The 15,478-nt window shown below is 42.9% G+C and overlaps 1 protein-coding gene across 1 annotated transcript in view; it reads right to left on the bottom strand.

Moving 5' to 3' along the window:
- Positions 1-15,478, bottom strand: part of LOC144807247 (uncharacterized) — a 141,537-nt gene that overhangs the window by 76,894 nt on the left and 49,165 nt on the right. The window contains exon 2 of the mRNA XM_078673098.1: positions 5,443-5,523. Coding sequence (XP_078529224.1) covers positions 5,443-5,523 — 81 coding nt within the window. The remainder of the gene's footprint in view (positions 1-5,442; positions 5,524-15,478) is intronic.

Raw genomic sequence — 15,478 nt, forward strand, 5'->3', positions numbered from 1 at the left:
TTGTTCTTTGCAGTAAGGTCTTTGTCGGGAAAGGTTGTTGCCTACAGTATAAAACATGCAGGTGACCAGGGGATAATAGGCAGTGATACCTGCGGAGGGTGAGATACTGTTCAGTGAGTGGAGACGTTGTCAGAAATATTGAGTTTAATTCTGAGCTGGGGAAACAGCAGCTGTCCTATGTGAATCCTAGAGTCGTTGTGTAAGGTGGACGGCCTTGATTGTGCTGGAGTCCATTTGGGCTATTGATTCAAGGGAAGGTGGGGGGAAGGTGCTTTACTCCATGTTTTTGAAGTCCAGCAGACTAAGTGCCTTTTCTTTTGTCTTCCCTGTTTATGTGGAAGAATTCTTCATTTCTCCTTTTCGTTGGCCCCTAAAAATGTAAAAAGCTTTTTTGAGTGGGAATGTTTCAGACTGCCACACTTTGCTCTGGTCGGAAAGCATCATTAAGGGAGGGGGTTGAGAGGGGAACAACATTATTAGAATAGGTGGGCACTATATATGCAAAATATCAATACACTGCTTTCAGGGGGGCTTATGATTTTCTATAGTGCAGCTTTGCTCCTTCATGTACAATGTGCTTACCTTCCTTCCTGCCCCAGGGAGAACACTTTATCAATTGCACCAACTTAAGAGTAACTCCGACAAATCGGAGGTTATTCTTTTTGGTCTTCCACAGATAATGTGTGGCGCATAATTGGTGGCCCCAGGAAATGTCTCTCCCCACCTCCTCGGTCAAGACAGTTAAAAACCTAGGAGTCAGTTTGGAAGATAATTTATCAATGAACTCCCAAATACAAGCTGTAGCAGGTTCCTGTTTCGGAGTGCTCATGATTCTCCAGCAGTTCTTACCCCTTCTGTTGGTACCACACGAAAAAACTACGGTCCAGGCACATTAATTACATCTAGGGTGGACTACGTTAACGTTCTTTATTTGGGAATACCAGAATACCTGCTGACATGCTTACAGGTCGTCCAGAACGCAGCGGCCATGGCAATACTTATGCTTGGCCAATGAACACAGATGTCCCTCCTTCTTAAAGCCATGCACTGACTCCCGGTTCAGCAAAAGGATTATTTTTCAAACAATGGTTTTAGCCTATAAGTCACTTCACGGAACTGGGGTCACGTACTTCAGGAAAAGAGTTCAATTCTATCACCCGCGTGGTGCTCTGAGATCCGCTGCGCTCCAGCTAGCCCGTACCCCTAAATTTCTCCACACACAAATTTGTGGCCGCTCCTTCCAGGTGCAAGCAGCGCAACTTTGGAATAGCCTCCCTTTGGCTCTAAGACTGACACAGTACCTCCTCACCTTTATGAAGTCACATGAAAACCTGGTTATTCCAGCAATAGCTCACTACTTAGCGAGTTAAGAGCCCACAGTCAGTCACGCTTAGGTTGTTAAGCCCCAGGACACTCAATTGAGTAGCCGTCCGCTCTACAAATTCCAAGTACCAGAACATAACATAACATAACATAACAATGCAGCACAGATAAAAGGCCAGCTAGTGCTATAAATCCCCTGGGCCTAGTGTGTAAGCCACATGTACCTTGGTCAGATCCCTAGGTACATATGCAGTGTAATGTAGAGAGGGAGACTGGGGAAGAGTACAGCACCTCTTAACAGAGGACAGGGCATTGGACACACTTTGGTATTGGAGTTACACAATGAACTGCAGCATTGCAAGCAATCTGTGGCACTGTAGGGACCAGGTGATGTTCAGCAGTGGACAATAGGACCAGAGTCAGGAAATTAGCGTCCGGACCCCCGCAGCCTGTCCAGCCAAGTTGGGGGACTCTTCAATTCGCAGCCGACAGAAGACAAATCACGGGTGGGCAGGTGTCTGACAGGGGGCGCAGTGAGAGGCACAGCTACAGTGGTTGAGTAACGGGTATGGTCAGGAACCAGGACCAAAGCAGCATTGTAATGCAAAAAGTTTCAAATGTAGTTTTACCGGTGCATGGACGAAAAAAAAAGATATGTCAGAGAATAGGAAACCTCTTCTCCCTCTCAAGCATATTCCTTCATTTACTGACGATCAACCCCAGGTCGTAGGCAGGCTATGGGAGAGAGTGTAGCAAGGCAGTAGCAGCTGAAAAATTGCATCTGGAATACCACCCATGTGGGCCACAGGGGGAAAAATGGCCAAAATACCCAACACAGTCTGGAAGCTGCTTTGGGTGTTCAGGACCTCACCTTTAGTCAAGTAGGGGTCAGGGGGATGTCAGGAACAGGGTTGGGCAGAATATTTCCTTTTAAGCAGGTGGGATCTTTGAATTCATCTTTGATCATTGTTGTTGTACCTTGGTCAGGCGAACTGGGGAGAGGTGAGAGACATCAGAGACTGTAGTGGCCCTACTTGGATGTGGCATATAGGGCCAAAAACAGGCAAGAACCCTGTCCACTCTCTGATGGATGCCTCAGGTGTTCAGAGACTCATTTCAAGCAAAGATGGGTGGAGGTGAATGGGTAGCAGAGACTGCCACAGCTCTACTTGGATGTGGAATGTGGGACAAAAAATAGACCAAAAACCCTCCAGCAGTCTGGGAGCCTCTTCGGGCATTTGGCCTCTCACCTTTAGCTAGGTCATGTACGGGAGTGGTGGACCCAGGTTTGTCACAGCGATTTGAGACTTTAAGCAGGTTTGGAAGCCTTCTCTATGCATATTTTAAAAAACTGGTAACTAAGGGTGGGCGTAGTTCGCGAAGTAGCACTACGCGAAGCTACGCGAAGTGCACTTCGCACTACGCGAACTTCACGTAGCACTACGCGAGCTGCGTAGTAGCATGTTCGCACTGTGCAAGATGCGTTTTCAATGATTGCACAGTGCGGGCAAGCATCCGGCACTGTGCAAGCATTGAAAACGGCATCTTGCACAGTGCGAGCTGTAGTTTTCTGCTGCTCGAGTAGATTATTACTCGAGCGGCAGCTTTCTCAACGCGAACAGGTAGTTTCTCATTGAGAGCGGTCGCGAGCATGCACGACCACTCAAAAATGAGAAACCTGACCTCCTCGCGTTGAGAATCTCGCCGGGATGTCATATTGCTTGCTCGCGGTCGCGAACATGACGTTCAGGACCGCGAACAAGCAAAAAATGACCACTGCACTACGCTACGCTGCACTACGCATGTTCGCACTGTGCTACGTGCAGCTCGCGTAGTGCGAAGTTGCGAAAACTTCGCAAACTCCGCGAGCGTAGCGTAGTGCCTCGCCCAGGGTTACTGGTAACACGAACCTCAGTAAATTTACAATATATTTCTGGCAAGTAGTATCTTTAATGTTCAATTTAGAAGAAAAATGTAATAGTATGCTGATAAAAGCATAAGAAAACTTTGCAACTTGACCTCATTTATAGAATCTAAACCTTAACTTGCTGACAAACATCTTTATTGGCTAAGCTGAAGACTTCTACTCTCCTGCCATAGCAGTCATATACATTCCTGCTCTATCGAAGCAAACAGTACATAAGTCATTTGCGGAGGCTCCTGAAATAGTCCCCTTTGTTTAGCAGTAACTTATTTTCTTCCGGCCATTCAATCAGGGGCAGGAGAATAGCATCCATTGGTGCAGTAGGTGCAGTGCACCAGGGCTTAGAGGCATGTAGGGCCCATCAAAACCTAATTATTGTTGTATTTTACAATTCAAACAGCAGTTAGGGCGCACACCTCTTTTCTTTCTCTAGGGACTGTTTAAAACTGGTCACGCCACTGTTCATGATTTCAGAAGGCAATATGCAAATATTCTCACTTTCCGCATCCAAGAGGGCAATTACTTAGTGTTTCATGTGATTTATCACTTCTCTTCTACAGAATAAGTTGAATCATTTTTCTTATTACTGCCTTGCTCCAGAATAAGCTGTGTCACTGATCTCATTAATTTAATTCTCCAGAATAAGTTGAGTCAGTGACAAGGCCGGCTTTAGGGCAGTGGGACCAGTGCAGCCACACTAGGCGCTGACCTGTGGAGGGGGTGCTGACCTCATGGGGTGCACTGTGTTTAGCAATAGCTTATGATCAGAGAGATGAGGGGCATTGTTCCCTGGTTGTAGTGAGAGAATCCAAGAAGGCGGTCTTGGGGACGCGAAAAATGATTGTCTCACTGGGCGCCACCAGCGCTATAGTTGGCCCTGGTCACTGATCTCATTAAGATCATTCCTCAGAATATCCTGAGTCACTGATCTCATTACTGCCTTTCTCCAGAATAAGTTGAGTCACTGATCTCATTACTGTCCTTCTCCAGAATAAGTTGAGTCACTGATCTCATTACTGTCTTTCTCCAGAATAAGTTGAGTCACTGATCTCATAAATGTCATTCTCCAGAATAAGTTGAATAACTGATCTCATTGCTGACTTTCTCCAGAATAGGTTGAGTCACTGATCTCCAGAATAAGTTGAGTCAATGATTTCATTAAGAGCATTCCTCATCCAAAACTGAGTCACTGATCTCCTTACTGTCTTTCTCCAGAATAGGTTGAGCCACTGATCTCATAAATGTCATTCTCCAGAATAAGTTGAGTCACTGATCTCATTGCTGACTTTCTCCAGAATAGGTTGAGTCACTGATCTCATTGCTGACTTTCTCCAGAATAAGTTGAGTCAATGATCTCATTAAGAGCATTCCTCAGCCAAAACTGAGTCACTGATCTCCTTACTGTCTTTCTCCAGAATAGGTTGAGCCACTGATCTCATAAATGTCATTCTCCAGAATAAGTTGAGTCACTGATCTCATTGCTGACTTTCTCCAGAATAAGTTGAGTCACTGATCTCATTGCTGACTTTCTCCAGAATAAGTTGAGTCAATGATCTCATTAAGAGCATTCCTCAGCCAAAACTGAGTCACTGATCTCCTTACTGTCTTTCTCCAGAATAGGTTGAGCCACTGATCTCATAAATGTCATTCTCCAGAATAAGTTGAGTCACTGATCTCATTGCTGACTTTCTCCAGAATAAGTTGAGTCACTGATCTCATTGCTGACTTTCTCCAGAATAAGTTGAGTCAATGATCTCATTAAGAGCATTCCTCAGCCAAAACTGAGTCACTGATCTCATTACTGTCTTTCTCCAGAATAAGTTGAGCCACTGATCTCATAAATGTCATTCTCCATAATAAGTTGAGACTCTGTGCGTCTTAATGTCATTCTCCAGAATAAATCAACATAAATATCCCTTCCAAGAGAGTGGCATTGCCTCTGAACCCCTTACAACATTAAAGGGAAAACAAATTACAACAACAGAAATATAATTCAATTGTTTTTATCAAACCATCAGTTCATGTCTTAATGGTGATGTAAACATTTTAATATGGAGCCAGTCTGTGTGGATAAAGTTCTGGAAGAGTACAGCACTGTTAGAATGCTCAGCAAAGATAGGCTGTGCGGTCGAAAGAACTCTGAACAATGTCTAAATAAATGTAACCATTCAGGGATACCAAAAATGTACCATAACCTTTGACAACAGGTTCATTTTCAACAGATGATGTTGGCGTTGGTGACACTGAACGGCGAAAGCTGATGGGGACGTAATAATCTGTTGGGGTAAATGTTAGCAGTCAGTAGAAGGTAGACATGCATGTGGCAGCATTCCCTGTAATTGAATGTATGTGACATTACTATGACATGTAATTTGCAATTAATGTGACAACACATTTTGTGTCTGAATCCATAGAACCTTCATATGAAAACATACCATGTTTAGATATTCATGGGGCATTTATGTGACAGTGTAACTTTTACGTGGTTCAAGGGCCATTCATGCCACGTCAGAACATGTATGTGATAATAATTTCAAAGCATAGCCATGTATCCTCATGCATGTGATCCATCTCCCAGCAGACCATGCCTTTAAATTCATAAGATAGTCATGTTACATCATAGATTGTACCCTTGACCAGTCTCAATTGCACATGCATGGACCAACACTCCCATTGGTCTCCATCTTTCTGAGCAGCCAAAACATAAAATAGCAGCACAGATGGTGGCTGGCCAAAATATAGAGGTGTAAATATAGGGAGACAGAAATTTGGCAAATAAATAGTGATACCAAAATATAGTGATGCAGAAATATTGTTGTCAAGAAGGTAGAGCCGGATTCACAAAGGTAAACTTACACTTTTGTGTAGTTTATGATCAAATGCTGTTCTCATCTGGATTTATGAATAGTATTTTTAGGAGTATAGAGTCTCCGCACATAAAATGATAAGTCGTTTTATGTCCGGAGACTCCACTCTAGTAAAGATACTATTCGTAGACAGCTTTGTGAATCGTAAACAATTGTAAACTTAAGTTTACCTTTGTGAATCAGGCCCTGTTTTTTTTAGATAAGTAATATTGTTGTTAAGAATATTGATTTTTTTTAAATACCATTTTCAATAATATAGTTGTAAAAATATAATGATTTTCCAATTACTTTATTGTGTTTCAGTTCAAATATAAATTATATGTGTTTCTATTTGTTGTATAATTATTACTTTGTTCTAAATATAGTTCATAGTGGAAATGTATTGTATTGTATTCCACAGAGTTATTGTTTAATTAAAATCATTACAATCATTTAATCCTTAACAGTAAAAATAACAAAGCCATTAGTTAAAAGAAAATGCAATATGCATATTCACAAACAAGTAAACGTAACTGTGCTATAGCAATGTAATTACTACAGGTAAATGAGCTTAACTGCAAATTTGATGCAGATCTTACAAATAACCAAATTCATGATAAACAAGCGATGGCATGGCCAATAGAGCTCGCATTTGGTACCTATGGAGTGTTTAGCTATGCAGCACATTACCCTGGATACTACAACAACTACTGTTACTTCGTGTGTCACTGGAAAACAGCTGCACACACCCAAGATTGGCCTTTTGTGCTATTTAATAAACACAAGAATTTCATTTCATGACCAAATAGGGCAAGAATGCAACCTAAAAGAAATTAAATAATGAATAAAAATAATGATATTGAGATAATGCCATTACTAACTGCACCAGTCGGTGATGCAATGAAAAAACTATATTGATAATTGGCAGGAGTGACATGATGCATGTTACGTGATTGTTTTGCAGCTTCTTTATGAAATGTGCAAGTAAGTGGGGATGGAGTTGCCTTATTTTTATAGTTTGAACATGCTTTCTGTAATTTTACATTGTGGTTACTAGTCGTCATTAGCCACGGTTTACAGTCTGCAGTGCCTAGACGGAGCTAAAAGGCGTTCTTTTCATCGTATAGTTTGCCATGGAGTACTTTATTAATAAAATGGACACCTACTGCATCTGAAAACCTAAAATAATTAACTGATAATCATCAGCTATCTTTCGGAGAATGCCTGGAGCTCGTAATGATCTTATGGCACACTCAAAAACAGCAGCAATACACTACATACACAGTGTACTAAAAAGACATGCAACTTGTGGGCTATGTTAATTATAACACAACACAACATATATTTCCATTAATGTCAGATGCCCTACATTATTATTCTAGTATCACAGATATATTCTTAATGTTTTCCTTTGAAATGCTTGCTTTTTCTAAAGAATTTGATTAATTAATTTCTTGTCTTGATCAACCTGTGAAGTGGCAGGCAAGCGTATTAAATCAATAGGAATATCACACATTTCCAGGACTGGAAATAAGGTATAAGGCAACAAGCGGTGAGTTCACAATGACATATATAGCACATACAGCTGGCACAAGAACACTCACACTTTGGACTATTCATACAGCAGAACAAAAAAAGAGGACCTTAGTTGAGAACAAGCTTTGGTGGGGTTCAGGGAATTAGTGGGGGTGGCAGAAGCCCCACAGAGGAGGAAGGGAAACACAGAAGCAAGACAAGGGGGTGCATAAGCTAAATGATGGAGGGTGGGGTGGGGGTAGGACACCAAAGCAATACAATGGAGTGAGGGGTGCCAAAGCAACACATGGAGGGAGGGGGCAACACCAATGCAACACAAGAATGGAGGGAGAGGTAGATAAGCCACATGAGTATTGAAGTAAAGCAATACGAGGGTGTGGGTGGGTGCTGAACATTAAAGTGGGAGTAGAAGGATGCAGGTGGGCTGAGAACAACACGGAGGGGTGGGTAGAAGCACTATGCCGACAGAGAGCAGCACATAGTGCACAGGGAGAGAAGTACATGAGAGAGACAGCTTGGAAACATGCATGAAACACTCAATGGAAGAAAGAAATAGTGGTTGAAATACAAGAGTGAAAGCAGAGATTACAGCCAACCAAAGAGAAGGTGAAGCAGGACAGCACCACAGGAGGGACAAATACAAGACTGACACGCTGGGACACTCATAAGGAGCAGACACATGAGTGACTACGGAGCCAACCAATGGTAAGCAATGGGCGTGCTCCAAGCCCCTCCATATGTTTAGTAAGTCACAATATGACTCACAATAGTCAGTGTATGCGCTGTGAAGTAGGCTCAGCCTAAAAAGTATTTTCCTTCTACTTTACTGCTCTCAGCTAGTGTGTTTGGTTAGGAGGACGTAACAGGCTGCTTGACACTGTTCATCTCACACTACATGAAGAAATAACCACTAGAGAGTGCTACAAGCAGCATTGAGTCAGGCTGCGTGACACTGTTCATCTCACTACATGAAGAAATAACCACAAGAGAGTGCTGCAATCATTGTTGAGTTATGCTGCGTGACACTGTTCATCTGACTACATCAAGAAATAACCACAAGAGAGTGCTGCAATCATTGTTGAGTCAGGCTGCGTGACACTGTATATCTCACCACATGAAGAAATAACCACAAGAGAGTGCTGCAATCATTGTTGAGTTATGCTGCGTGACACTGTTCATCTCACTACATGAAGAAATAACCACAAGATAGTGCTACAAGCAGCATTGAGTCAGGCTGCCTGACACTGTTCATCTCACTACATGAAGAAATAACCACAAGAGAGTGCTGCAATCATTGTTGAGTTATGCTGCGTGACACTGTTCATCTCACTACATGAAGAAATAACCACAAGAGAGTGCTGCAATCATTGTTGAGCCAGGCTGCGTGACACTGTACATCTCACCACATGAAGAAATAACCACAGGAGAGTGCTACAAGCATTGTTGAGTCAGGCTTCGTGACACTGTACATCTCACTACATGAAGAAATAACCACAAGAGAGTGCTGCAATCATTGTTGAGTTATGCTGCGTGACACTGTTCATCTAACTACATGAAGAAATAACCACAAGAGAGTGCTGCAATCATTGTTGAGTCAGGCTGCGTGACACTGTACATCTCACCACATGAAGAAATAACCACAGGAGAGTGCTACAATCATTGTTGAGTCAGGCTTCGTGACACTGTACATCTCAATACATGAAGAAATAACCACAGGAGAGTGCTACAAGCATTGTTGAGTCAGGCTGCGTGAAACTGTACATCTCACTACATGAAGAAATAACCACGAGAGAGTGCTGCAATCATTGTTGAGCCAGGCTGCGTGACACTGTACATCTCACCACATGAAGAAATAACCACAGGAGAGTGCTACAATCATTGTTGAGTCAGGCTTCGTGACACTGTACATCTCACTACATGAAGAAATAACCACAGGAGAGTGCTACAAGCATTGTTGAGTCAGGCTGAGTGACACTGTTCATCTCACAGTACATGAAGAAAAAACCATAAGAGAGTGCTGCAATCATTGTTGAGTCAGGCTGCGTGACACTGTTCATCTCACTACATGAAGAAATAACCATGAGAGAGTGCTGCCTTCATTGTTGAGTCAGGCTGCGTGACACTGTACATCTCACCACATGAAGAAATAACCACAGGAGAGTGCTACAATCATTGTTGAGTCAGGCTTCGTGACACTGTACATCTCACTACATGAAGAAATAACCACAGGAGAGTGCTACAAGCATTGTTGAGTCAGGCTGCGTGAAACTGTACATCTCACTACATGAAGAAATAACCACGAGAGAGTGCTGCAATCATTGTTGAGCCAGGCTGCGTGACACTGTACATCTCACCACATGAAGAAATAACCACAGGAGAGTGCTACAATCATTGTTGAGTCAGGCTTCGTGACACTGTACATCTCACTACATGAAGAAATAACCACAGGAGAGTGCTACAAGCATTGTTGAGTCAGGCTGAGTGACACTGTTCATCTCACAGTACATGAAGAAAAAACCATAAGAGAGTGCTGCAATCATTGTTGAGTCAGGCTGCGTGACACTGTTCATCTCACTACATGAAGAAATAACCATGAGAGAGTGCTGCCTTCATTGTTGAGTCAGGCTGCGTGAAACTGTACATCTCACTACATGAAGAAATAACCACAGGAGAGTGCTACAATCATTGTTGAGTGAGACTGCTTGACACTGTCCATCCCACACACCATGAAGAAATAACCACAGGGGAGTGCTACAAGCAGCATTGAGTCAGGCTACGTGACACTGTTCATCTCACTACATGAAGAAATAACCACAAGAGAGTGCTGCAATCATTGTTGAGTTATGCTGCGTGACACTGTACATCTCACTACATGAAGAAATAACCACGAGAGAGTGCTGCAATCATTGTTGAGTCAGGCTGCGTGACACTGTACATCTCACCACATGAAGAAATAACCACAGGAGAGTGCTACAATCATTGTTGAGTCAGGCTTCGTGACACTGTACATCTCACTACATGAAGAAATAACCACAGGAGGGTGCTACAAGCATTGTTGAGTCAGAATGAGTGACACTGTTCATCTCACAGTACATGAAGAAAAAACCATAGGAGAGTGCTGCAATCATTGTTGAGTCAGGCTGCGTGACACTGTTCATCTCACTACATGAAGAAATAACCATGAGAGAGTGCTGCCTTCATTGTTGAGTCAGGCTGCGTGAAACTGTACATCTCACTACATGAAGAAATAACCACAGGAGAGTGCTGCAATCATTGTTGAGTCAGGCTGCGTGACACTGTACATCTCACTACATGAGGAAATAACCACAGGAGAGTGCTGCAATCATTGTTGAGTCAGGCTGCGTGACACTGTACATCTCACTACATGAGTAAATAACCACAGGAGAGTGCTGCAATCATTGTTGAGTCAGGCTGCGTGAAACTGTACATCTAACACTACATGAAGAAATAACCACAGGAGAGTGCTACACGCATTGTTGAGTGAGGCTGCTTGAAACTGTTCATCTCACACTACATGAAGAAGTAACCACAGGAGATTGCTACAATCATTGTTGAGTGACGCTGCTTGACACTGTTCATCTCACAGTACATGAAGAAAAAACCACAAGAGAGTGCTGCAATCATTGATGAGTCAGGCTGTGTGACACTGTTCATCTCACTACATGAAGAAATAACCACGAGAGAGTGCTGCAATCATTGTTGAGTCAGGCTGCGTGAAACTGTACATCTCACTACATGAAGAAATAACCACAAGAGAATGCTGCAATCATTGTTGAGTCAGGCTGCGTGACACTGTACATCTCACCACATGAAGAAATAACCACAGGAGAGTGCTACAATCATTGTTGAGTCAGGCTTCGTGACACTGTACATCTCACTACATGAAGAAATAACCACAGGAGAGTGCTACAAGGATTGGTGAGTCAGGCTGCGTGAAACTGTACATCTCACTACATGAAGAAATAAACACAAGAGAATGCTGCAATCATTGTTGAGTCAGGCTGCGTGACACTGTACATCTCACCACATGAAGAAATAACCACAGGAGAGTGCTACAATCATTGTTGAGTCAGGCTTCGTGACACTGTACATCTCACTACATGAAGAAATAACCACAGGAGAGTGCTACAAGCATTGTTGAGTCAGGCTGAGTGACACTGTTCATCTCACTACATGAAGAAAAAACCATAAGAGAGTGCTGCAATCATTGTTGAGTCAGGCTGCGTGACACTGTACATCTCACCACATGAAGAAATAACCACAGGAGAGTGCTACAATCATTGTTGAGTCAGGCTTCATGACACTGTACATCTCACTACATGAACAAATAACCACAGGAGAGTGCTACAAGCATTGTTGAGTCAGGCTGAGTGACACTGTCCATCCCACACACCATGAAGAAATAACCACAGGGGAGTGCTACAAGCAGCATTGAGTCAGGCTACGTGACACTGTTCATCTCACTACATGAAGAAATAACCACAAGAGAGTGCTGCAATCATTGTTGAGTTATGCTGCGTGACACTGTTCATCTCACTACATGAAGAAATAACCACGAGAGAGTGCTGCAATCATTGTTGAGTCAGGCTGCGTGACACTGTACATCTCACCACATGAAGAAATAACCACAGGAGAGTGCTACAATCATTGTTGAGTCAGGCTTCGTGACACTGTACATCTCACTACATGAAGAAATAACCACAGGAGAGTGCTACAAGCATTGTTGAGTCAGAATGAGTGACTCTGTTCATCTCACAGTACATGAAGAAAAAACCATAAGAGAGTGCTGCAATCATTGTTGGGTCAGGCTGCGTGACACTGTTCATCTCACTACATGAAGAAATAACCATGAGAGAGTGCTGCCTTCATTGTTGAGTCAGGCTGCGTGAAACTGTACATCTCACTACATGAAGAAATAACCACAGGAGAGTGCTGCAATCATTGTTGAGTCAGGGTGCGTGACACTGTACATCTCACTGCATGAGGAAATAACCACAGGAGAGTGCTGCAATCATTGTTGAGTCAGGCTGCGTGACACTGTACATCTCACTACATGAGGAAATAACCACAGGAGAGTGCTGCAATCATTGTTGAGTCAGGCTGCGTGAAACTGTACATCTCACACTACATGAAGAAATAACCACAGGAGAGTGCTGCAAGCATTGTTGAGTCAGGCTGAGTGACACTGTTCATCTCACAGTACATGAAGAAAAAACCATAAGAGAGTGCTGCAATCATTGTTGAGTCAGGCTGCGTGACACTGTTCATCTCACTACATGAAGAAATAACCATGAGAGAGTGCTGCCTTCATTGTTGAGTCAGGCTGCGTGAAACTGTACATCTCACTACATGAAGAAATAACCATGAGAGAGTGCTGCCTTCATTGTTGAGTCAGGCTGCGTGAAACTGTACATCTCACTACATGAGGAAATAACCACAGGAGAGTGCTGCAATCATTGTTGAGCCAGGCTGCGTGACACTGTACATCTCACTACATGAGGAAATAACCACAAGAGAGTGCTGCAATCATTGTTGAGTCAGGCTGCGTGACACTGTACATCTCACTACATGAAGAAATAACCACAAGAGAGTGCTGCAATCATTGTTGAGTCAGGCTGCGTGACACTGTTCATCTCACTACATGAAGAAATAACCACAGGAGAGTGCTACACGCATTGTTGAGTCAGGCTGAGTGACACTGTTCATCTCACAGTACATGAAGAAAAAACCATAAGAGAGTGCTGCAATCATTGTTGAGTCAGGCTGCGTGAAACTGTACATCTCACTACATGAAGAAATAACCACAAGAGAGTGCTGCAGTCATTGTTGAGTCAGGCTGCGTGAAACTGTACATCTCACTACATGAAGAAATAACCACGAGAGAGTGCTGCAATCATTGTTGAGTCAGGCTGCGTGAAACTGTACATCTCACTACATGAAGAAATAACCACAAGAGAGTGCTGCAATCATTGTTGAGTCAGGCTGCGTGACACTGTACATCTCACTACATGAAGAAATAACCACAAGAGAGTGCTGCAATCATTGTTAAGCGAGGCTGCTTGACACTGTTCATCTCACACACCATGAAGAAATAACCACAGGGGAGTGCTACAAGCATTGTTGAGTCAGGCTTAGTGACACTGTTCATCTCACTACATGGAGACATAACCACAGGAGAGTGATACAAGCATAGTTGAGTTAGGCTGCTTTACACCGTTCTTCTCGCACTACATGAAGAAATAACCACAGGTGGGCGCTACAAGCATTGTTGAGTGGTACTAAAGCACTGAAGGGTTCCACCACAGCCTGACAATATGTGGGACGCAGGAATGGAAGCAGCTTTCTGGGATACCTCCAGATGCAGAACTAGGATACATGTAAACAATGAGTGTGCGCTACAAGACCGCATCTAATTTCAAACCATGGACACGTGATTGATGGCAAGAAAGGCAAACAAAACTGTCACCCTTAAATTGTAAGTAAACACAATCTCCCACTGAAAATGCATTTCCCTTAGAACAGCAAATGAGGACTCCTCACACACCTTAAGCATTTGTTAACTATGCTGGCAGCTGGTGGCAAGGTAAACTCAAGTGAAGTTATTTTGTCAAGGGGTTGGATGTATATATTGTGCTGATTGAACCGCATACTGAAGCAGCGCCTGGACACCCTCGTGGGTGATTAGCTGCGCTTTACAAATCCTGTTTTGATATGATTTAAAACATTTGCTTTGGATATCAATGTGGCAGCTGCAGTAGACAACAACAGAAATTTACAGATCAGCTTTCATGCAACAGCATGACCTGATCAGGGAAACCATCAAGTTTGAGGCTTACAAGAACACACTTGAAAATTTACTGGGCATTGATCCTGTGCACCACAATCAGGAGTTTTAGAAGCCCTCACTGTATTATGTTTTAGCAGTACTATCTTTATTATTGATACAATACCTCCTGCTTTAAAAACCTGAATGATAAGCAATTGTGAAACATTCCAAGAGCTGTGGTTCCTGTATCCGAAAAGTTTTAAAAGGGCCTTAGTTAGCAGTCTCATACATCTAACCAAGTGGGAGCATCCGCTATAAAAAGACTGAGCATGGCCATAGTGCAGGGCGGTACAGAATTCGAAAGGCTACTCATCTTCCCAATGATCAGTTGGAAAAATTCCACTTCAAGACTGGACACTGCTTTTACGTGATGGAGAGATTAATTCACTAAATTAGGCACTGATATAAAGCATACACAATCCTGGCACCTATGGAATGGAAGCTATGAGGACCAGCAACTATGAACCAACCGGCATAGCTCAATGACGATAGCAGACCAAAAACCCCTTACACATGGCCGGACCTATTTTTCCTTTGAGCGTTCAGCTACTAAATATATTTGATCCATTAAGATTTTGCTTAGTGGGCGTGACTTGCTATTGTAGCAAGTGCTCTTAACTGCAGGGGAGTCAGGAGAACTCCTGGCTTAGTCAACAATAAGTCACAAGTGCTCTAAAACATAAGTCACAGCGGAAGGTTTCTGAATCTGGCACAGTCGTCATTATCTGGTTATCTACAAAGTCACTGTTACCACACCTAGGCTTGCACAGTGATTATTAGTAGGCCATGAGGTTTTGCTGTGCTGCAGACCTGTAATTGTGTGAGAACCCCAATCTCTAAGGTCTTTTCCAAAAGTAATTGTAGTAACCATATGATATTTAAGACTTTTGCTTACTGCCTTGTTTTTGAAGATCAGTAAAATCCAGGTTACCCATTATGACTTTGTTATATCCTAGGTATTACTTTTAATTGTAATCAGCCTAGGTGCTCCTTGCTGCTCAG

The sequence above is a fragment of the Lissotriton helveticus genome, unplaced genomic scaffold, assembly GCF_964261635.1.
Source record: "Lissotriton helveticus unplaced genomic scaffold, aLisHel1.1 SCAFFOLD_400, whole genome shotgun sequence".
Classification (NCBI taxonomy): Eukaryota; Metazoa; Chordata; class Amphibia; order Caudata; family Salamandridae; genus Lissotriton; species Lissotriton helveticus.